Source organism: Osmerus mordax, chromosome 14 (genome assembly GCF_038355195.1).
Source record: "Osmerus mordax isolate fOsmMor3 chromosome 14, fOsmMor3.pri, whole genome shotgun sequence".
NCBI lineage: Eukaryota > Metazoa > Chordata > Actinopteri > Osmeriformes > Osmeridae > Osmerus > Osmerus mordax.
In genome coordinates, this window is record NC_090063.1 from 1,584,214 (window position 1) to 1,609,747 (window position 25,534).

Consider the following 25,534-nt stretch of genomic DNA (forward strand, 5'->3'; position numbering starts at 1 on the left):
ACACCAATAACAACTGATGGAACAATGGTCTCAAGTCACTGCTCTTCTGATGTACAGTTGCTGACTGTAAAATGCAGGCCTTTTTATTTACCCCGGGAATTCACGATTATCATTGTCACAGCAGTGTACATTCCCCCCAGCGCAAACACCAGAGAAGCCCTGAATGTTCTATACCGTTCCATCAGTGAACTGCAATCTACATATCCAGAGGGAGTTTTTATTGTAGCAGGGGACTTTAACCAGGCCAACAGGAAAACTGTGTTTCCCCACTTCCATCAGTATGTGGATTTTGCAACCAGGGGCGAGAGCACGCTGGACCAGGCCTACAGGAACATCAAAAAGGCATTCAGAGCTGCACCTCGCCCCCACCTTGGCTCCTCAGACCATCTCTCTGTGATGCTGATTCCTGCATACAAGCCCCTGCTGATCAGGAAAAACCCCACAGTGAAGCAGGTGAGGGTTTGGCCTGCAGGCGCTATGGGAGCATTACAAGATTGCTTTGAGCGCACGGACTGGGATATGTTCAAAGCAGCTGCTACGGACGATCATCATACGAGGGTAGAGGAGTATGCTGAATCTGTGTCTGTGTACATTCAGAAGTGCATGGAGGATGTTAGTGTGACCAAGAACATCACCACACAGGCTAATGAGAAACCCTGGATGACCAGTGAGGTACATGTAACGCTCAAAGCACAAAATGACGCTTTTAAGTCTGGTGACAAGGTGGCACTTAGAACAGCTAAAGCCAACCTGAACCGTGCCATAAGAGTTGCAAAGCGTGCCCATGGTCAGAAAGTGCAAGGCTTCTTCCATGATGCCATGAACACCAGACAAATGTGGCAGGGTATCCAAGTCATTACAGACTATGAAGCTACTTCCCTCCCCTGTGACAACAACATCAACTTCCTCAATAAACTAAATAACCACTTCGGAAGGTTTGAGGCACTCAACACCACTCCTGCGATGAAATCTATCCCTCACCCCAATGAGCAGCCACTCAATTTGGACACAGCTGATGTCCGGAGAATCCTGAGAGGAGTGAAAGTCCGAAAAGCAGCAGGCCCCGACGACATACCATGACGGTTGCTTAAAAAATGTGCCGATCAACTGGCTGGGGTTCTCAAGGACATCTTCAACACCTCACTGATCCAGGCTGTGGTACCATCATGTTTTAAGACTGCTACAATTATACCAGTGCCCAAAAAAAAAATCTCCTCCCTCAATGATTACCGCCCCATAGCACTCACCCCCATTATAATGAAGTGCTTCGAGAGGCTGGTAAAGGACCACATTGTCTCCAGACTTCCCCCCACATTAGACCAGTTCCAGTTTGCTTACCGGCCTAACCGCTCTACAGAAGATGCCATTTCCTCTGCACTCCACCTGAGCTTAGAACATCTGGGAGGGAAGAACTCACATGTTCGAATGTTGTTCCTGGACTTCAGCTCAGCGTTCAATACCATCATCCCGCAGCATCTGGTGAGCAAACTGCCCCCCCTTGGTTTCAGCACCCCCCTATGTAACTGGCTGATTGACTTCCTCACCAACAGACCCCAGTCTGTGCGGGTGGGAAATAACATCTCCAATGTCATCTCCCTGAGCACTGGCTCTCCTCAGGGCTGTGTCCTGAGTCCGCTGCTGTTCACCCTGATGACCTACGACTGCTGTGCCAAGACCACTACTAACCACATCGTGAAGTTTGCATATGACACGACAGTGGTGGGCCTTATTCGTGATGACAACGACACGGCCTACAGAGAGGAGGTGAGACATCTGGTGGACTGGTGTGAAACCAACAATCTGGCCCTGAACGTTGACAAAACTAAGGAGATCTTTGTCAACTTCAGGAGGAGCCAACCCAGTCATACACCACTCCTTATCAACAATCAGAATCAGAATGGGTTTTATTCGCCATGAAAGTTTGCACAGACAAGGAATTTGCTTTGGCAGGAAGGTGCAAACATTAAACATATAGGATTCTAAAATTTAAATATGAGGACTAAATATAATAAGGGTACATAACTAGCAATACTAAGTGGAATTATATTAAAATAAACTATACAATAAAATATAAAATAAAATATAAGTTGCAGTAATTTACAATATAAAATACAAAAAATACAATATTACAAAAAATACAAATGGTACAAGATTGTATTGTGCAGTGCAAAAAACAGTGAGTCATGAAGTCAGTGTGAACCCTTGGCCTTGTTGAAGAGGCCAACAGCGGAAGGGAAGAAACTGTTTTTGAAACTGATGGACCGCAGCCTTCTGCCGGAGGGGAGTGACTGAAACAGGGAGTGACCAGGGTGGGAGGAGTCGGCCACAATCTTCCTCGCTCGCCTCAGGGTCCTCGAGGTGTGCAGGTTCTCGAGGGCAGGCAGATTTCAGCCAATCACCTTCTCAGCAGTGCGGTTGATACGCTGCAGCCTGCTCTTGTCCTTGGCAGTGGCAGCAGCGTACCAGATGGTGATGGAGGAGGTGAGGATGGACTCAATGATGGATGTGTAGAAGTGCACCATCATTGTCTTTGGCAGGTTGAATTTCTTCAGCTGCCGTAGGAAGTACATCCTCTGTTGTGCTTTCTTGGTGAGGGAGCTGATGTTCAGTTCCCACTTGAGGTCCTGGGAGAGGATAGTGCCCAGGAAGCGGAAGGACTCCACAGTGTTGACTGGGGAGTCACACAGGGTGATGGGGGTGATTGGAGCTGTGTTCTTCCTGAAGTCCACAACCATCTCTACTGTCTTAAGAGCATTGAGCTCTAGGTTGTTCTGGCTGCACCAGGTCACCAGGCTGGCCGCTTCCCACCTATAATCAGACTCGTCTCCACCAGAGATGAGCCCAATGAGGGTGGTGTCGTTCGCAAACTTCAGGACGGATGACTAGAGGTGCAGCTGTTGGTGTACAGGGAGAAGAGCAGAGGAGAAAGGACGCAGCCCTGGGGTGATCCAGTGCTGATGGACCGGGAGTCAGAGACTTGTGTTCCCAGCTTAACGCACTGCTTCCTGTCAGACAGGAAGTCTGTGATCCACCTGCAGGTGGAATCAGACACGTTCAGCTGGGAGAGCTTGTCCTGAAGCAGGGCGGGGATGATGGTATTGAAGGCAGAGCTGAAGTCCACAAACAGCATCCTGGCATAGGATGCTGGGGAGTCCAGGTGCTGTAGAGTGAAGTGGAGGGCCATGTTAACTGCATCGTCCAGAGACCTGTTGGCTCTGTAGGCATCTGCAGGGGGTCCAGTAGAGGGTCAGTGATGGATTTAAGGTGTGCCAGCACCAGGCGCTCGAAAGACTTCATTACCACAGAGGTCAGGGCGACGGGTCTGTAGTCATTATGTCCTGTTGGTCTTGGCTTTTTGGGCAACGGGATGATGGTGGAGGACTTGAGACAGGCTGGCACATGGCATGTCTCAAGGGAGGTGTTAAAGATGTAGGTAAACACCGGAGACAGCTGGTCAGCTCAGTGCTTGAGGGTGGCTGGAGAGACAGAGTCCGGCCCAGCTGCTTTGCGGGGATTCTGCCTCTTCAAAATTCTGTTAACTTCACCCTCCTGGAGAGAGTCGTCACTGTAGGGGGGGGGGGAGGTGGGAGGCCTCCTGGGTGGGAAAGGGTAGTTCAGGACTGTCCAATTCAGTCTTTCAAATCTGCAGTAGAACTCATTCAGGTCGTTGGCCAGGCGGGAGTCGTTAGTGGAGTGGGGGGCTCTGGGCTTGAATTTGGTAATCTGCCTGAGCCCTCTCCAGAAAGAAGCAGAGTCGTTTGCAGAGAATTGGTGTTTTAGTCTCTCCGAGTACAGTCGTTTAGCCTCCCTCACCGCCTTGCTAAACTTGTTCTTCGACTCCTTGAAACTGTCTCTGTCCCCACTCCTAAACGCGGCCTCTTTCGCTGACCTCAACCTTCTGAGTTTAGCTGTAAACCAGGGTTTGTCGTTGTTGTAGCTCACCCTGGTGCGTGTTGGTATACAGCAGTCCTCACAGAAGCTGATGTATGCTGTCACAGCCTCTGTGAGCTCATCCAGACTATTGGTAGCAGTCGTGAACATATCCCAGTCAGTAGAGTCCAAGCATGCCCGCAGATCCTCCATAGCTTCACTGGTCCACTGTTTCGATGTCCTCACAGCAGGCTTACAGCGCTTTAGCTTCTGCCTGTATGCAGGAATCAGGTGGACCATGGCGTAGTCAGAGTGGCCCAGTGCTGCTTGGGGGACCGCATGGTATGCTTTGCTGATTGTAGAGTAGCAGTGATCCAAGGTTTTTCCTTCTCTGGTCGGACATTTGATTAATTGTCTGTATTTGGGGAGTTCTTGAGTGAGATTGCCTTTGTTAAAGTCGCCTAGCACAATAACCAAGGAATCCGGATTTTCATGCTCCACACTCTGTATCTGGCTGGCAAGCACATGTTGAGTCTCGTTGACGCTAGCCTGCGGAGGCATGTAGACGCCAACCAGAATGAATGATGCAAACTCTCGTGGCGAGTAAAAAGATCTACATTTAATAAAAAATTATTCCAGATCAGGAGAACAGTGCTGCAGAATCACTGTCACATCTTCACACCAGCCACTGTTAATGTAAAAACAAATACCACCGCCTTTCGTTTTGCCAGAGAGCACAGGGTCATGATCCGCTCTCAGCAGTTTGAAACCTGCTAGCTGTAGCACAGAGTCTGGGATCAGTTCACTCAGCCATGTCTCCGTATAGCACAAAACGGAAGATGAATGAAAGTTTCTTTTCCACACCAGTAGCTGAAGTTCATCCAGTTTGTTGCTCAGTGAACGCACGTTGGAGAGAAATATCCCCGGTAACGCTGTGCGTGCCCCACGCCGATGGAGTCGCACCAGTGCACCGGCTCGTTTGCCTCTCCTACGACGCTTTGCTGCTTGGACAAGCCGGGGGTGGCTTTGACTATAATTCCCACAAATTCTGCCGCTGGAGCAGAAAAGTGGGAAATAAATCCACAGGAGTTGTAGTCCTGATGTTTAGAAGTACTTCTCTTGTTACAGAACCCCGTAATTCTTGGCAGAACACTGAATTAACAGACAAAACGAGACAAAAAAGAGCGCACCTAATGACCGAGGCAGCCTTCATAGGCGCCATCTTGGATCCAACACAGAAGTACAGAGTCAAAGGCACCAAGTTCCTGGGGGTACAGATAACAGACACTCTGACCTGGTCCAATCACATCACAGCTCTTGTAAAGAGAGCCCAGCAGTGCATGCACTTTCTGCGACAGATGAAGAGAGCACTCCTCCCCCCTCCAATTCTAACCATCTTCTACAGAGGCACCATTGAGAGCATATTAACCAACTGCATCTCTGTTTGGTATGGAGCTTCCTGTGCCTCTGACTGGAAGTCCCTGCAGAGGGTGGTGAAGACAGCGGAGAAAACCATCGGGTCTTCTCTTCCTCCCATACAGGAAATAGCAAAGAAGCGCTGTCTGACCAGGGCTCACAACATCAATAAGGACACCTACCACCCGCACCTTGGACTGTTCTCACTGTTGAACTCTGGCAAGAGGTTCCGCATATTTCGAAGCACAGAACAACCAGGTTCTGCAATAGCTTTATTCCACAAGCCATACGACTGCTGAACTTAAAATAACAATTCCACCCTCACACACCTTTACAGGACTGCTCACTGAACCTTGAAATTATTTAGTATTCTTATACAAATATTTTAATAAAATGTTTTATACATAGCTTAATATATATATATATATATATATATATATATATATATATATATATATATATATATATATATATATATATATACTGGTTGTAATATATATAATATATTTTAGACATAGGTCTTATAGATAGTGTACTGTATATACCCACTTATTTATGTAATCAATGCACTATACTGAGTCTATTAAAACGAAATGTCGTTCTTTTTTTTACTGTAAAGTGAAAAGCTAATAACAAAGATGACTACTACTACTACTAGTGAAAGGAATAAGCATAGAAATATTGGCCCTACTGAGGACAGGATATTCTGACGAAATGCTTATCCAGAATGATGATAAGGTCACAGATCCATAGCGTCTTTTCAGAGTGCGATCGCAGCTGAGCTGCAACAACTCGGTTTCTTCTGCAGGACTAAACATCAACTCAAGCAAAGCCTCAAGACTCTCAAATTCGAATGGATGGATCCACCTTTTATCATTCAGAATGGCATACCTCTCTGTTGGAAAATAGAGATCAAAGTTCTCAATAAGCACAACGAGATGAGTTTGAATAAGCGCAGAGAGGTGTTTTACTTGTGTGGCCGCAACATCATGTTCTTCTACGTGCTGCAACACAGTGGGAAACATGTAGTGACTTGGGTCTGGCCTTCTGAGTCGTGCAAGCCACAGCTTCAAGGACTTTTGGAAAGCCTGAACATTTTTCCAATTAAGGAAAACATTGTTGTGACGTCCCAGTAATTTCAAGTTCAGTTCGTTGAGGGATGAAAAGATATCGGCCAGATAAGACAAATTGAGAAGCCAATCATCAGTGATTAATTCGGCAAGAGCTGACTTTTTCTGCATGAAGAACGCATGGATTTCATGTCTAAGTTCATAGAATCTGGTCAAAACTCTGCCTTTGGACAACCAGCGCATTTCAGTGTGAAACAGTAAGTGTGTGTGTTCTGCTCCCAAGTCAGTGCACAATTGATCAAACAGCCGGTTGTTAAGTGTGCTGGCCTTAATGAAGTTTACAACGCGAATGACTTCGCTCAGTGTTTTGTCGAGGGCGGGGGGGTATGCCCTTGCATGCCAATGCCTGGCGGTGTATGAAACAATGATTGTTTGCATGTAGTTTCCTTGCCTGCTGCCTCCTTTATTCGTGTTACAACATTCGGGTTGAAGAGTAACGCTTTTTTGTCTTCTGCTAGTTTTCTACACAGGGTACCAGTGGCTAAGAAATTGTGAATGACAAGTCATGTTCCGTAATTTATGTGCACAAACATATTTTTAAGTCGCAGACTCGGTCAGTCATAGACAACGGTGTGTCAGCTGTCACAGTTGCTCCCGGCAACGTCGTGGTAAGTTTTTAGTGCATGCAGGGTTCTAAATTAACTTTTTTGATAACCGTAATTTCCACTAGCCAAATTATTTCTGGTGAAAATAAGAACAATTATGAGTTTCACTGAATGCATTTGATCATTTTATTAACATTGTTGGCATGAAAAACACAGAAAATGAAGTAAAATGAAGCACAGAAGTATGATGCAAGGGTATGTGAAATCACCAACACGTGACTAAGTAAGGACACAATTTATTGTAAATGGCTAAAATGTCCATTCGCATCATGAGATTGACTCCTTCCCATGCATTTACAGTAACGTTTTGTCCTAAGCAGGCATTAATTAAACTGACCTAATATACTCTTTATTAAGAACAGTGTATTTACATTACAGAAGACTGTGTCAGTAAGCAACATAATTTTTCTTATGCGTAAACTACATGCGGCAATCCTTACAAAACATGACAACATTTTCATTGTCAAACACAAGCCATTCCCGACCCGTCAGCCATTTGGCATTACATTTTATTTTCTTCGTTTCTCTAGTGCTATCAATATCCTCATCCCCTGCCTCGTTCTTCTTCTCGCCCCCAGAAGTTTGTCCTAAACACCGCCGCATTAAGTTAACTTTTTACTTTACTTTACTACTCTAGCTCTAACTCTTATTACCTCATATGATCCGCTATGCTTCGTTTTACTTCTTCCTTGTGTTTTCTGGTGGACGCTCCGTTCGTTTTCACGGTTTCTCGCGCCGGTTTCACTTCAGCTGCGTGCAGCCAATGGGCGTATAAAACGTTAACACGTAGCATAACGGCACAGTGTTCATGGGAAACTTAGGAAGTACTGCCAGGGGGATAAATGACCGACAACCATGCCGAGAACAGAGCCTTATGTATCATTCATGTAATGTATCACCGGCCAAACTGGCTAGTGAGTTTTTATTAACACCTGTTAATTTTGAACCCTGAGTGCATGGGCAGCGGCTCTGACATGACGAGCAAGCACTTTCTTACCGCTGCTGGCATATAGTAGCTTCCTCGAAAACGTGCAGAAACAAGCACCAGGCTCTCTCATTTTCTTGCACCAATTGCCAAAAAGGCTCGCCGTCTCTACCTTCTTCTATCCACACCCAGCGCCATTTATTTTTGAGTCATTTATTTATGGGTAGGACATCATCCCCAGGCTTCATGAATTTGCGCTCCATTAGTGATGGGTCGTTCGCGAATGAGCCGGCTCCAAGAGCCGGATCTTGTAGGTGAACGTCGGGAGCTGGCTCGCATATCTGAAGAGCCGACTCTATTTTTAATAGATTAATATAGTCTATAGAAATTGTATGATTATGTAATAATGAAATAATGAATTATTTTAATTATATTTAAAATACTTAAATAATTCAAAGAAAAAAACAAAATATTTATATTGGCCTAAAGGCGCACACACATTTGTTTCGACTGTCTGATCAGCCTCACATTCTGTTCCTGTCAATCATACAAGCGGTGTCAACTAATTATACTGCATGAGGGAGGGCCGAGCCAAGTCACACACACACAGTCAGACGAGTAGTCAAAAATTAGGAGGAGAGCCATAACAAATCTATGCATTTTTAAAGACATAGTTGCATTGTTCATGCATTTCATGTAAAAAGTCTGGCAAGTAAAATGTCCTAGGTGATGGTGACTCGAGCTTCATTGTGTCAGTAGAGCGCTGTCAGCTGTTGTCAGTAAAACATTGTTCCATAGTGTGTATGAAACTTATTCAGTAGGTGGCTGTGCCAATAGGTTGGCATTAACAAGGGTCTCTCATGCACCAAATCCTGACTTGCATGCAGATCCCTACACCCAGACCCAGGCAAGGCATAGAAAGGTCTCATCTTTTGAGGCTCTTTGAAGCTTAATATTGGGTGAGAGTAGAAGCCTGTAAACAGGCAAGTGACTCCAAAGATGCTGTACAGTACCTTCCTCTCTCTGCATTCATGACATCACCACTGTCCCAAATTTAGACCTGGTCAGAGCCTAGCTAAGACAACACTTTCAAAGATAATCAAGAGCTAGAGTTCCTGGGATTTTTGACTACATTGTTGTACAGCTATAATGTGTGTGTCTCCTCAGGTGCGGGAACTCCAGACACGTCTCCAGACATCTCAGCCCGGGGGTCCATCCAGTCCTGGCCGTGTCACCCCAGCCTCACGACCCATCAATCCCAGCACAGGGGAGCTCAGCACCAGCAGCAGCAGCAACGACATACCTGTTGCCAAGGTAGAGAGAGACATGCACGCATACCATTACACATTTTTGTACATAGCTGTACATTAATTACATGACTTGTACAGTGACACGTGGATACGTGCCATGCACAGATGAGCATTCGAATACACTCACTGTTGGTGAATGTATGGAGTCTATCTCTGTAAGAATATGGTTAGCCTTACTCAAAATGCACTACCTTTGAATTTCCAAGGAAATTTATTTTGTTTCCAATGATCTCACATATTTTCTTTATCACACACTGATAAGTAGTGGCCTAAGAATTGGTCTTGACAGTCTAGACAGTAAGGGAGAAATGATTGTCTAAAAGATCACAACACATTCTGTGTTTGTGCACTTATTTTGGGGTTTTAGTCCATCCATGACTTTGGAGGGAATACATTACTCTTGGCCTTCCCAAAAATACAAGCACTACATGTACACTTGAAGAAAAGCAGCTTCTTTAGATGCTTATTCACCATTTCACAATACACATGACTCTGCATTTGTTTGTGTCCATGTCGGCAGTATATAATACGATTATACACCCCACACATTTTTTGTTCTTCTATTGTAGCAATGTGAATAGTTTTGAAGGTTTCATGTCTTGTCTTATGCAGGTGGCTGAAAGGGTGAAGCTCTCCAAAACACGTTCAGAGTCATCTTCAACAGAGAGACCGGTGCTGGGCTCTGAAATCAGCAGTATTGGGGTAAGTGTTTTGTAGAGGGGAGAGGGAATTATGAGGAAAAAGACTCTAGCCCCTTTTATGCAGCCTTTTCAAGGCAGGAATATTGTGTCTTTATGCCGCCATGTAGTTCTATGAAAAGGTACGAACACGGAACAGGGTTGTTGTTATACCAGCAGCAGATGTAGTCACAGACCCAAATTGACATCTGTCTAAAAGGGAGAGTCAACATGACAGAACTAAACACATTGGACACCAATGCTGATGTGACAGTTAAGAGTAGAAAAAGTATTCAGCCTTGGTTCGACCAGAGCCCTTAGATGTGAATGACTCAACAACCAGGTGACTTATGATTGATGTAAAGTTGTATTATTATAATTTTTCAAAAAAAAAACTAACAAACAAATTCTCTTAATTTAAACACCTCAAAATTATTGATGTGTGTATCTCATTAAATCAACTGCAATTCAAATATGCATACATTTTATCCATCGACTAAGATAGATCTCCCCGAGATCTTGCTCCACGCCACACTCTTTGTGGGGGCCATATCTGCTGGTCGTGTTATGGCTGCTGCTACTGTGGTCCAGCGTCACCTCTGGCTGTCCATCAAGGCCATGAAGGACGTGGACAAGACGGCTCCCCTGAATGCAAAGCATCTTTGGACCTGCGGTGGCCAAAGCATCTGAGTGCTTCGCTAAACTGGAGGAGGGCAAGAAGCTGTAAGGTGGACACATGCAAGAAGGTCGCATCGCAAGAAGGTCCCTGCTGCTGCTGCCTCTTCCAGTGGGGCAGGAAAACCTTACAAACGCGGGAAGGGGTCTCAAGGGTCTTCAGCCTGGGCAGCTGCCTATCCCAGACCTTCCCTTGTAGTGACTCCAATCCCCGGTGGCTACGGTGGGAACAGCCATTTCCCAACCCCTATCCCTGACCCAGACTATCTCCAAGGGATGGGGGAGGGAGAGTGTGACGGCCACATGTGCCGCACATGTGCCGCACAGCAGCCTTAACATTGATAACCCTTACACTTCTATAACCTTTCCCAAATGTTACTTTCTGTTATTATTTTGACCATATGCATTGACATACATTATGCACATACACATCAAGTAATTACATTTACATTTAGTCATTTAGCAGACGCTCTTATCCAGAGCGACTTACAGTAAGTACAGGTACATTCCCCCGAGGCAAGTAGGCCATCCGACTCCCACTCCCATTACATTACACATAGGCTTAGATCTGTTTCTTACATGTTTGTTGGTCAAAGCATGGCACACTTCCTGGTTTTGATTAAGGGATTGATTAAGTAGTGTGAATAATCCTAATGAACCAGAGGAGGGGATGGGAATGTACCAGGTCCCTAAGAAGAGCAGGGGGGGTTATGTTATAGTATTTGTTTAGTTAGAAAAATGCTTTCTATAACTGAAGCTTTTGACATTTGTCTTCCCCCACGTGTCTGTATTTGTTTGAATTGTTGGGGTCAGATGGATGAGCGGTTAGGGAATCGGGCTATTAATCATAAGGTTGTTGGTTTGATTCCTGGCCGCGTCAAATGACGTTGTGTCCTTGGACAAGGCACTTCACCCTACTTGCCTCATGGGGAATGTCCCTGTACTTACTGTAAGTTGCTCTACAGTCGCTCTACGCTTTACAGTGACGACTCTCTCCATTCAGGAGGGTGAAGTTAACAGCATTTTCAAGAGGCAGAATCCCCGCAAAGCAGCTGGGCCGGACTCTGTCTCTCCAGCCACCCTCAAGCACTGATTCAAATGAATGGTCATTACCCGGCTTCCACAGAGCTTGATAACAACCCATTCATTTGAATCAGGTGTACTGGAGCAGGGAAACATCGAAAACATGCAGGACAGCGGCCCTCGAAGACCAGGATTGGAGAATCCTGATCTAAAACATGCGGGACAGCGGACCTCGAGGACCAGGGGTCTCATTTATAAAGCTTGCGTACGCACAAAACGGGGCTGAAAATGTGCGTATGCCACTTTCCACGCAAAGGTTGTGATTTACTGGAGTCAGGTGGCTGAGCGGTTAGGGAAGCGGGCTAGTAATCAGAAGGTTGCCAGTTCGATTCCCGGCTGTGCCAAATGACGTTGTGTCCTTGGGCAAGGCACTTCACCCTACTTGCCTCGGGGGGGTATGTCCCTGTACTTACTGTAAGTCGCTCTGGATAAGAGCGTCTGCTAAATGTAAATGTAAATTTATAAAAAACTAACTTGACGGGAGAATGTGCAGTCCTCCACGCAAACTCTGACCCTCCCGTAGGCCTACGCACATTTTGGAAGCAGTTGGAATTGGCGACGCAGATGACCGTAATGTAGTCAGACTGCAGAAAGTGAATGTGGGAAGAACATTACTCGTAATATTTATATATTTTGTTTTCCTTACACACGTTTTTTTCACTCGATTTCATAATTATCATGAACATTTAATCCAGCAGTGTTATTTGCGCTTGTACTGACTGATAATTGTTCCATAAACACTTTGTACAATCCAACTCAAGTTTTAAATAAAAATTCAGCGCTTATGTCTCACCATCAGATTGTCCACTACGGGATGTAGGAGGGGGAGATGCCCGAGCCCGACTGCATGGAATACAGGATAACATCACATATCCTACCTTTAGATAACTGCAGAACACATTGTATAACTAAATATATTTCTTTAATACTGTGCATATATCATCATATGTCAAAAACTGGAAATACAGTTGTTAAGATCCCGCGCAATCGCTACACTCTACCTCCTCGTTATCAGTCCAGACTTCAATAGACTACTTGTTCATAACAAAACACTTTTGTTTTCAAATTGTATCTCGATTTGCGGTATCACTGGCACAGTTGATGCCACTCGCACAGTTTTTTTTATTGGTGATCCAACGGCCACCAAATAATGTGGTTTTCGGGCCTCCACCAATAGGTTAACAGTGTCTGAGAAGTTGTCATGCGCCATGATTCACCTTGAAGAACAATCGCATGCCAGGGTCATTAATATACTGGATTAGCATTCATGAGGTGCTTTGCATTGACAATTTATGGTTAAAAATGGGCGTGTTCAGGGCGGGGTAAAATGCAGATTCACGTACGCACACTTGTGGGTAGTCTGTGATTTATAAAGGGAACATTGCTTACAGGTGTGCGTACGCACGGTTTTATAAATCAGAATTTTTTTTGGCGTACGCCATTTTAGGCTTTTTGGCGTACGTACACTTTTACTAAGAATCCTACGCACAATTTTATAAATGAGACCCCAGGATTGGAGAACCCTGGGTTAAGGAGTAGGTCGCACATATGTGATCGTTCGAATGTGGGTCTCACAGCGTAACGTCGCATATATGCGTAGCCACAGAAGCCACCTCCTTGTAATTAGTTTGTGCAGGTTGGGATGTCTGCTAGCATGGTAGTAGCATTGCTACGAGTATTATGCTAGGTAACTAAAGATAGCTGGCTAAAAATTTACGCTTTGGGGACCGTCGGAAATATTTAGAACTCACGCGTCTAAAGGTTAATATTGAATCAAATCAAATCAAATGTATTTGTATAGCCCTTTTTACACGCAAGCATGTCACAGAGGGCTTCACATATGCCCATAGAACTGCCCCTCAACCAACCTAAACCCTCAAGGAAGACAAGGAAAAACTCCCAAAAAACTCTCAACAGGAGAAAAAAATGGAAGAAACCTTGGGAGGAGCAATTCAGAGAGGGATCCCCTCCTCCAGAGATGGTTGGTGAGAGAGAGGAGCAGAACACAGGCTAAACATAGTCATACAGTGTCGATGGGTTTTTAAAACACCAAAATCCATTGTTCAACTTTATAGATGTAGGACAGGACCGGGAGACTCGCGACCAGGTCCAGCTTTGGCTGACCGACGACTAGGCAGGTGCTGACAACTCAAACCCCCCACACCACAAGGGATGTGTGTGGGGGGGACAGAGAGAGGAGAGCAGGGATTAGAGAATGCCAGGAGCAGCTAACAGTTACAGTCATAATAGAATGAGATCCCCACCGGTCAAGTGTGGACTGGTGCAGCAATTTAACAGAGCAAAAAAGGGGAATTTGATGCAACCCCACACACCAAGACAGCGACAGCCCCCCTCATGAACATGAAATCTGTTCAAGGGGAAGAGAACTCTAAAATAAGTTATACTTATAGAATAAGGATGGAAGCAACCCGTCCCCCGTTGCCTCCAACTAGTAACATACTTACCTTCAACAGTCATAGAATTGACTAAACAATAACGTTTTTAACCTAATTTTAAATGTCGAAACAGTATCAGACTCCTTAATTGAGACGGGTAATTTGTTCCAGAGAAGAGGTGCTCTATATGAGAACGCCCTACCTCCAGCTGTTTTTTTCTTAACTTTGGGAACCACCAGATAGCCGGCATCTTGAGATCTAAGTGTCCTTGCGGGGCAATAGGGTGCAAGGAGACCGGAGAGGTACAGTGGTGCCAATCCATGCAGAAATTTGTAGGTTAGTAGTAGAACTTTGAAGTCAGCTCTGGCTTGGATAGGGAGCCAGTGTAGAGAGACAAGAGTAGATGTTATGTGATCAAACTTTCTTGATCTGGTCAATAGTCTAGCAGCAGCATTTTGCACCCGCTGTAAATCTTTTAGGTGGGTAATTGGGAGGCCAGAGAACAACACATTGCAATAGTCCAATCGGGACGTAACAAATGCATGTATTAGTTTTTCGGCATCATCCTTTGAGAGACATTTTCGTATTTTGGCAATATTACGTAGATGGAAAAATGCAGTTCTGGTAATTTGCTTAATATGGTACTGAAACGAAAGGTCTGGGTCCATTGTGACTCCTAAATTTTTTACTAGCTGGCTTTGAGAGACTTTGACGCCGTCTCGGTCTAAGGTCAGATTGGAAAAATTATTTCTATATTTTTTAAGACCGAAAATTTGAACCTCGGTTTTATCCAAATTTAGAAGAAGGACATTTGCAGTCATCCAAGCTCTCAACCTAGAAACACATTTTTCCATAGCATGTGGAAATTCTCCAGACTTTATAGACATATATAGCTGAGTATCATCTGCATAACAGTGAAAATTTACCCCAGAGCTTCTAATTATGTTTCCTAAAGGCAGCATATAGAGAGAAAATAACAGAGGGCCTAGAACTGAACCCTGTGGTACTCCGTATTTTACAGTGGAGCTCCTGGATGAGCAGCCATCATAGTGGACATATTGTGATCTATCAGATATATACCTAAACCACATATCTAAACCACTGAAGTGACGTACCAGAAATCCCAACATAGTTCTCCATACGTTCCAAGAGAATCTCATGATCCACCGTGTCTAAAGCTGCACTTAGGTCTAGAAGAACCAGGACAGAGATAGAACCCGCGTCAGAGGCTAACAGTAGATCATTGACTACCTTGGCTAATGCAGTTTCAGTGCTGTGGTGGAGACGAAATCCAGACTGGAGAGGTTCATAAAGCTGATTTGAGGAGAGGTGCTCAGTGAGCTGTTGTGCCACAGCCTTCTCAAAAATTTTTGAGAGAAATGGCAAATTTGAAATTGGCCTGTAGTTGCTAAGACAACCTGGAGGTTTGTTTTTTTAAGAAGGGGCTTAATAATAGCTTGTCGAATATTAGTTAATTCCCAGGCAATAGAAAACATACATTACGCACTTACTTACTTTTGTTTTCGAAGTGTGTTACACAACGGCATGCTGTACTGCCTCGTGCATTGCTTGGTATCATTGTTCCTGTATCAAGTGCGGCATATATTCCAGTGCGGTTTATACTCATATTTACAAACACAAAGCCCCCATTCTGGTGGGGTGCGGTTTATATAAAATGTGGCTTATTTTCCAAAAAATACGGTACGTATGTCCTAAAATGTCTATTACAGTCCATTACAGAGAGGAAGGGACTGTCTCCTAAACAAAAGTGTGGTCAAACGCCCCCTTCGTATGTTGACCACCCTTGGCCATGGATCCTGATATCCAATTCCGATAAAAAGTATTCACCCCCCTTGGATGTTTTCCCCTTTTGTTGCTTTTATACATGAACTCATGTTCAATATAATTTGGCTTTCTTGACAAGAATTTGCAAAAAAAGCTTCTTTCATGTCAAAGTGAAAACAGATTTTTACAAACTGTCAATTAATTAAAAATATAGTGTAAAATAAATGTTTGCATAAATAGTCACCCCCTTTAAAGGGGTCATTGACTGGGTTTTTTGGTTATTTCACATTGTTCCTTAAGGTCTCCAAATAGGGTATGTTACATTGGTTGGACTGAAAATGGTGGTGCTCTATGCCCCCTGATGCTTCCTTTGAAATTGTCCCGGGAGAAAAAGGTTTTCTCCTTTAATGGTATTCTCATGAATATATAGATGAGCTGCGCACTGATTGGTTGGTTTACAACGAGTGAAGCTGCGGAGCAAAGACGCAACACGGCCAACAGCACTCACTGAAACAACGAAGGTGGAGACTTGAAATAAAAACTTACAAATAAATCTACTGTGTCTACACCACACTGTTTTCAACAGATTGACTAGATATCATTGAAATGATTATGTTAGTTACATTTACATGTATTCATTTAGCAGACGCTTTTATCCAAAGCGACTTCCAAGAGAGAGCTTTACAAAGTGCATAGGTCACTGATCATAACAACAAGATAGCCAAAAAACATCGCGAGTAGCCAAAACATGAAGCACACACTGTGAACAACCAAAGTAAGTGCCAAAGGGAAGAACCATAAGAGCATGTAGTTAAACAAGTTACAATTAAACAACATGAACCGCTATAAGTGCAAGTGTACCTGTGGAAAAAAGCAAGCAACAGTAATAAAAACAATATATCACAGCGAGAACAAAAATTTAAATCAGTTACCACTAACCACAAGAGCAACGAGTCTCTAAGCAAGACTCATTGTGATCCTTGAGGAAACTAACATTGGGTCAAGCGAACCATTCCTAAGTACCGTTGTACTCCCGGAACAAGTGCGTCTTGAGCCTTTTCAAGTTGTTTCAACTTCTGTTGTCGAAGCAAACAGGATCGCCTTAGGTGGGTAACTTTAGCACTACAGCTTACAGGGCTGCCAACCTACCTTGGCGTGAGATTTGGTAGCAACCCCCCCCTTAGGCGAGCTTTCGCAAGCTTCACTCCCCCCCCCAGGCGAGTTTACACGGCTGTTTGCGCGTTAATGATGCTTCACTCCGTTAACCTGCGCCTCGTCCGTTACTGTTTACAACGTTAGCTTGGATACTTGTTTGGCGTTGCCTTTTCAGCGTGAGATATACAATGTGTGGCGTGAGAGCGTGAGAAATGGTTGAAATGCGTGTGTCACACGGCGAAACCGTGAGAGTTGGCAGCTCTGAGCTTAGCAAACAAACTATAGTTATTCAACTCAGCTTCAGTTAGCTCTAGCTATCTTTCTGTAAATAGATCTGGACAAATATGCATCTTGAATTGTAGATTTACATGACAACACAGGTTATTTATTTGAATGAAACACAGTCAGGAACATGAAATAACGTTAGCCCCATTGCCAATAAACTAAATCGGTAACCCTTCCTTTTACAGTCCCTTAAGTAGTAGATATTTACATAGTAAAGGGTATGTTTTGTGTTTTATTGGGTATTACCGATTGGTACCAAAATAATTTTAAGTATTTACCCATTAACTAAATACTAACGTGCTGGTTATTACTGGGTAATTTTCACTGGTCCTAATTAGGTAAAGACAGAAGACAAAACTTAGTATTTACCTGGAAACTTATAAATATTACTATTTAAATACCGCTGGTAGTAAGTTGGTAACTTACTTACTTAAAGCGAATACCACTTTGTCAACGTTACACTTAGTATGAACTTGTACTATACGTTCCAAGGCGATACCAGGTAAAACATGGCTATTTACTCAGTAAGTAATCTGAAACTGGACTGTAAAAGGAAGCCGTGTTTGTTTCCATGGTGTTACCAGACTTACACTCTAAAAAATGCTGGGTTGAAAACAACCCAGGTTGGGTTGTTTCCAACCCAGCGGCTGGTTAAATATAGGACAGAACACACGTTGGGTTAAACTAAGCCAGCACGATGGGTTGACCATTTAACCCAGCATGTTGGGTGGATCATTCAACCCAAATATGGTTCATATTGACCAGAAGGCTGGGTTAATTTGACCTCATAAATGGGTTAAATGCTGGGTTTAAAACTACCCTGTTTGGGTTGTTTCCAACCCAGCAGCTGTTTAAATATAGGACAGAACACATGTTGGGTTTACATTTACATTTAGTCATTTATCCAGAGCAACTTACAGTAAGTACAGGGACATTCCCCCCGAGGCAAGTAGGGTGAAGTGCCTTGCCCAAGGACACAACATCATTTGACACGGCCGGGAATCGAACCAGCGACCTTCTGATTACTAGCCTGATTCTCTAACCGCTCAGCCACCTGACTCCCTTAAACTAACTTGCTGGGTTAATCTAACCCAGCAAGATGGGTTGACCATTTAACCCAGAATGTTGGGTTGATCATTCAATGCCTAGCTAGCATTACCTGAACAAGCTGTATGGCAAAAAGAAGTAAGCACATACCACTATTTAAATGGAATCATAAACAAGGAGAAAACATAACGTTGTTAGAAACTGTTTAATGTACTGCCCAGCTAGAAATTGTACTTCCAGGAACGTTCCCAGAACGTTCCCGTTGGTGTAAAGGACGTCGCCTTATAATGTTCCCAGAACGTCCCATATATTGGTCTCAATGTGGAGTTCTTTAAAGGGTAGGAGGACGTTATTTCGGGGCCTTTCAGGACGTTCTGGGAACGTTTTGGGAACCATTATAGGACCTTTCCTCTGTATCAATGCTAACCTTTGCAGAACCTTTTAGTGACATATCAAACATTCAGGGGACCAACCTATAATGCGTTTTCGGTCCTTATCCCGTTACCTGAACCACTATTGGAACAATATTGCTTCATCTTTATAGAAAATGAACACGTATAGGCTACATCAACTTTGATAGAAATATAAGGAGACCACCATGGGCTAGCAGTACTGTAGCTACTTGATTCAACCTGGATTTTCGTGCGTGGGTATTAAAATGAAGAGACACAATTCAAGTTAATGATCTTTTAATATCAGACTGGATGTTGATGCCATCAAGCTCTTAAAAGAACTCCAACACAGAAAAGAGAGAACAACGAAACAGAGAAACATAAGTTTTTCCTACAGTTCCGCGTCTTCCATTGGTCTCCGCCGCCCACCGACTGCCGAAATTAGAAGAAAAAAAATCCGACATCACTGTTAAACCAGAATGTGTTAGCCTATGTGTATGTATGCCTAGTTACTTATTACAATACAACGCTTTGACATAACATGTATATGTTTATTTTGCTCTATTAGCTAGCTGCTGTACGTCCCTTTAACATTTCAGACCAGTGAGCTAGCCTACTGTACTGTAGCCGGTTGGGGTCCCTTGCGCTAGCTCTAGCTATAGCCTAGAGTTCAATCAAACCTAGCTCATTACAGTGAATTTACACATTGTTGTAGGCATACAAGCAATACTTATCGCAAAACGTTTTGATATTTTTCTACTTCCATTTACTTACAACGAATACCGCTCCTTCTAATGTGAAGATAAATGACGGTTTAAAAAGTGAGTGCCTCTGACTCGCGAGTATGGAAGCAAATCGTGACCAAAATTCAAATGCATTTGCAGAAATGCTTTTTCATTTTAAGAATGTGGCTGCATTATTTGACTCATAAATGAAATTAGTAATCAATCATCCTATTTGCATTTAAATTTTCTTCTTCAAGACTGCTCAATCTTTCACTTAATTAAAATGAAAAAGAAATAGATATTTGAGATTTAATTTTCAAAATATGCCCCAGCAAATAGATACCAAAATTCAATTGGAAATGTAAAATTGGAAAATTAAAATGATTTTCCATTTTAAGAACGTAGCTGCAAAATTGTGACCACAATTCAAATTAAAATGCATTTCCAGAAATGCATTTTCATTTTCAAGAACGTGGCTGCAAAATCGCGGCTGGGATGGGAATCAGCACCTCCAAATCTGAGGCCATGGTTATCGACCGGAAAAAGGTGGAGTGCAATCTCCGGGTCGGGGAGGAGATCTTGTCCCAAGCGGAGGAGTTCAAGTATCTCGGGGTCTTGTTCACGAGTGAGGGAAGGATGGAGCGCGAGATCGACAGGCGGATCGGTGCGGCGTCCGCAGTGATGCGGGCTCTGCATCGGTCCGTCGTGGTGAAAAAGGAGCTGAGTCGAAAGGCGAAGCTCTCTATTTACCAGTCGATCTACGTTCCTACCCTCACCTATGGTCACGAACTGTGGGTAGTGACCGAAAGAACGAGATCGCGAATACAAGCGGCCGAAATGAGTTTTCTCCGCAGGGTGTCCGGGCTCTCCCTTAGAGATAGGGTGAGAAGCTCGGTCATCCGGGAGGGGCTCAGAGTAGAACCGCTGCTCCTCCGCGTCGAGAGGGGCCAGTTGTGGTGGCTCGGGCATCTGATAAGGATGCCTCCTGGACGCCTCACTGGTGAGGTGTACTGGGCACGTCCCTCTGGGAAGAGGCCCCGGGGAAGACCCAGGACACGCTGGAGGGACTATGTCTCTCGGCTGGCCTGGGAACGCCTCGGGGTCCCTCAGGAAGAGCTGGTGGAAGTGGCCGGGGAGAGGAAAGTCTGGGCCTCCCTGCTTAGGTTGCTGCCCCCGCGACCCGACCCCCGGACAAGCGGAAGATTATGGATGGATGGATGGAAGAACGTGGTTGCAAAATCGTGACCACAATTCAAATTCAAATGCATTTCCAGAAATGCATTTTCATTTTAAGAACGTGGCTGCAAAATCGTGACCACAATTCAAATTCAAATGCATTTGCAGAAATGCAAAATGAACGAAAAAGCATTCTGAGCGGCGCAGCAGAGTGACGTCAGTAGCCGCTCTTCTTCAGCTCCCTGCTGACCGAGCTACCCATCTTGTTCGGTAGGGGGCAGTGTGCACATCTGCATTGCATTACATTGCAAATGTGCTGGGAAATGGATTGAATTGCCGGGTCTTGAGAGGACGCATCACAGACTGAGCAACTTGATGTCAAACAATGCAAAGACGTGTTTTTACTCATTTTTTAGCAAGTTGTGTGGGCTTTATTGAGCGGTATCATGCGCGTCTCTTCCTCTTGAAACATGACAAGTGATAGTTACCACTCAATGAAGCCTGTTTGAGACAACAACTCTACCGGTCACGATTTTGCAGCCACGTTCTTGAAAATGAAAATGCATTTCTGGAAATGCATTTTAATTTTCAAATTGAATTTTGGTATCTATTTGCTGGGGCATATTTTGAAAATTTTATCTCAAATGTCTATTTCTTTTTCATTTTAATTAAGTGAACGATTGAGCACTTTTGAAGAAGAAAATTAAAATGCAAATCGGATGATTGATTACTAATTTCATTTGAGTCAAATAATGCAGCCACATTCTTAAAATGAAAAAAGCATTTCTGCAAATGCATTTGAATTTTGGTCACGATTTGCTTCCATACGCGAGCTCTGGCTGCTCATTATGGAACGTTCTTGCTCAAACAGTCACTGATGAGCCGACGTATCTACGACGTTTGAAATAGAGCACAGAGATTAGAAGAAATCATTTGCCGATGCTTATTTTGATTTTAGTATGTGTTCCGATGACACATGTTATTAGTGTATACCTATTTACATACCCTTTACTTTCTATGTAAATATCTAGTACTTAAGGGACTGTAAAAGGAAGGGTTACCACTAAATCATCACACATTCTACCGATGTTAGATACAGGCAGGATACGTTAGCTTCGCTAATAACTGTTAGCGACAACATCATACTACGGCTTGCGGCTGTGATGAACATAAGGTCAGAACAGCGCCTCTTTTTAGCAACAGCTTCATAACAAATCCTGCTTTACATTGTCCCAGGTTTTCAAAACCTGTCCTCTGTGAAATGGTTCGAGGAAATGTGTAATTGAGGGTCGAACTGCACAGGGATCTTCTCCTAGACAAACATCACAGCCCGTCGAGTGTTTGGTTCCTTGGGAAGACTCTGAAAAGTGTCAGAATTCCCTGTACAGGCTGGAACAATGAATTTACGACCATAGTACATTTTCAATGTCCTTGAAAATGTTCTTCTTTGTAATTCCGTGGAAGTACACAGAGCAGCGCGCAGCAAATTTTGGGGCGTGACAAAGGTACAGACCAGAGCCAAAAAAAGGTGGTTCGGTGGCTTTTTCAAAACTTACCGTTTTACAGCTATATTTTTAAATTGTGAGATTTGCATAGGAAAGAGGTGTCAATGGACTTTGGGGTTCACTGTTTGTCCATTTTACCCACTGAACTGTCATTATTCAAGGTAAATTCGGTTCTGCAATCAATGACCCCTTTAAAGTGACTGACCTAATTCAACAGAGGTCCTGCTAGTTGATGCCAGCAGTGTCACAATTAGTGAAATGGAGATCACCTGAGTGCAGTTGATGTGTGTCAAGTGATAAAATGACCTGTGTCTGGGCGGTCCAGTCTCTGGTTCATCAGTATTCATTGGGTGTGCTTTGCCTTCGGCAAGGGCACAACCTTTGTTCTTTCACACATTTATTTATTTATTATTTATTTTCGCCCCCCTAAGGATCAGTCAATATTTGGACTACATACACAACGGCGGTGTCAAAAGGTTCGTCTTGTTAGCGATTGCGTTGGTTGTATTTTTATTTACGTTCCGTTGCATGGTTTAAGTAGAAATTGCGTTTTTGTGGTGAAAAGTGAAGGTGGCTAATTTGTTAGCCACAGTCACTGACGTTACTAACGTCACAAAAAGACGCGTGACTACCTGTAGCAGAACATTCGTTTCGCATCTGTTAACTTGGGGGATAGCTAGGCTAACTATAGCTTTACTGCAAGGCAGCTGCAGAAACGCCACAAGCAAAGAGGCCAGGGTGATAACTATTTACTCATTTTACTTTGTGATGTGAAACACAATTGTGAAATGTAATGTACAATATTAGCTGATATTATTAAGGAAGTAGGCCCACATCTACTTTCGGAAACGGTAGTCTACTATTTCACTGAAGCATTAGCATGACATTAGCCTCTGTTGCCCGGGCAACACATACCACAGTGGTCTATGATGCATCTGTTTTCAATCGTTAAAATAAACATTCCTCACAAATACATTTTCTTTGTAGGATTGACTATGACATTACATTACAAGTAAACGATTTGTTGGTGAAATTATCATTACCTGTGGTTTCAAACCAGTGTTGCTCATTGCAACGCTGTAGCCTACGCGAGACACACGACAAAAACATCTAACTTACACAGCTGTTTAGGAAGTCAAACGGCGACAGAACATGTTCGGCACTCCCCTTACTTAAATCAAAAGTCTCTCAATAGGTGAAACTATCTGACTACTAACCTGAACTTCATTGCCACAGCCTAAACTTTGTCAATCTGTTCATGAAAATAATTAATTTCAGCCTAAACCGTACAACGGAACGTTTAATAGAATTCAACCAACGCAATCGCTACCAAGACGAACACAGCAGTAGTCTAGTACTGTACTGTAGTAGTAGAATTTACCGGGGCAGCTTCTCCACACAGGGCTATATCGCATTTTGCGTTGTTACTGACAATGATCGCTACCAGTGAGCTTTTTATGAATGAACGATTTTCCACTAAATAAATGTCAAGCTTATTTACGTTTTTGGGGGCATATTTTCAGTTAGCAGATGGTACTGTTTGAATCGCGATTCTATCTTCTGCCAGGTAACGTCGTAGAATAATCTTCAAAGGGGGTTCTTTATTAATGAATGAATGCAATATGAGTAGGCTAAATGCCTGAAAATATCACGAGAAGGGAAAACTTAAAAGGACGTTTAAGTCATAGAGATTAGGTACATTTTTACACCGGTCTGCCAAATGTATTCGTTTTGATTCAGCTATGAGGCTGCCTCTTGCAGGGGAAATGAGAAGACATCATATTTCATTCTACATGTCACTCGTATTTTGAGTTGTAAATGAGCAGCAAAAAAAAGATGCTTTTAAATCTTTATACATAATAAGTAGGCCCTATGCATTTTTATATAAAATATACAGGAATATCAGTTGTAAAAATGGCATTAAAATCCCTGTACAACCGATGCAAGCAAGCACACCCTACAATTTCCCCAGAAATTGTACCCTCTCTAGTTTACATTACATTTATGCATTTAGCAGACGCTTTTATCCAAAGCGACTTCCAAGAGAGAGCTTTACAAAAGGGCATAGGTCACTGATCATAACAACGAGATAGCCCCAAACATTGCGAGCAGCCAAAACATGAAGCATACATTGTGGAAAACCAAATAAGTGCCAAAGGGAAGAACCATAAGAGCATGCAGTTAAACAAGTTACAATTGAACAACATGAAACTCCCCACAAGAGTGCGAGAGATCTGTACCTGTAGAAAAAACAATCAACAGTAAAAATATTTCACAGCGAGTACAAGAATTAGAAACCGTTACAGCTAACCAACAAGAGCAACAAGTCTCTCAATACGAGTCATTGTGATCCTGGAGGAAACTAACATCAGGTCCAGCCAAGCATTCCTAAGTGCCGTTGTACTCCCGGAACAAGTGCGTCTTGAGCCTTTTCTTGAAGGTGGGGAGACAGTCAGTGTCCCTGATGGAGGTGGGGAGTTGATTCCACCATTGGGGGGCCAGACATGAGAAGAGCTTGTGTTGGGACCGGGCGCTCTTGAGTGGTGGGACCACCAGACGGTTGTCAGAAGAAGACCGTAGGTGGTGGGGGGGGGGGGGGGGGTGTAAGGCTGGAGGAGAGACTTGATGTAGTCGGGTGCAGTCCCGTTCACCGCTCGGAAGGTCAGTACCAGAGTCTTGAATCTGATACGGGCCGTGATGGGAAGCCAGTGGAGGGAGATGAGGAGCGGGGTAACATGGGAGCGTCTGGGTAGATTGAAGACCAGATGGGCCGCCGCGTTCTGAATCCTCTGGAGAGGGCGGGTTGCGCATGCTGGGAGACCGGCGAGCAGCGAGTTGTAGTAGTCCAACTTTGAGAGGACAAGTGCTTGGACTAGCAGCTGGGTGGAATGCTCAGATAGGTATCTCCTGATCTTCCGGATGTTGTAGAGGGTGAATCTACACGACCGGGAGACCGCAGCAATGTGGGCCATGAGGGAGAGCTCGTCATCCATGGTCACCCCGAGGTTCCTGGCAGAGGATGAAGGGGTCACCGTCGCCGATCCCAGGGTGATTGAGAGATCATGGGAGATGGAGGGTTTGGCCGGGATGATGAGGAGTTCTGTTTTGGCGAGGTTCAGCTGGAGGTGGTGCTCGGTCATCCAGGCGGAGATGTCTGTGAGGCAGGCCTCGATCCTAGCTGAGATCCCCGGATCAGTCGGGGGTAACGACAGGTACAGCTGCGTGTCGTCAGCATAGCAGTTGTAGGAGAAGCCATGGGAGGTGATGATTGGTCCAAGCGAGGTGGTGTAGAGGGAGAAGAGGAGGGGTCCAAGGACGGATCCCTGTGGGACACCAGTGGAGAGCTGGCGGGGGCCTGACACTTTGCCTCCCCAGAA

At 44.1% G+C, this 25,534-nt stretch overlaps 1 protein-coding gene across 2 annotated transcripts in view; it reads left to right on the plus strand.

The window, feature by feature from the left end:
* mcc (MCC regulator of WNT signaling pathway) overlaps positions 1-25,534 on the plus strand; it is a 348,154-nt gene that overhangs the window by 172,998 nt on the left and 149,622 nt on the right. For both annotated transcript variants that reach the window (XM_067249821.1, XM_067249822.1), the window contains exons 9-10: positions 9,114-9,260; positions 9,869-9,958. In XM_067249821.1, the coding sequence (XP_067105922.1) occupies positions 9,114-9,260; positions 9,869-9,958 (237 nt within the window). The remainder of the gene's footprint in view (positions 1-9,113; positions 9,261-9,868; positions 9,959-25,534) is intronic.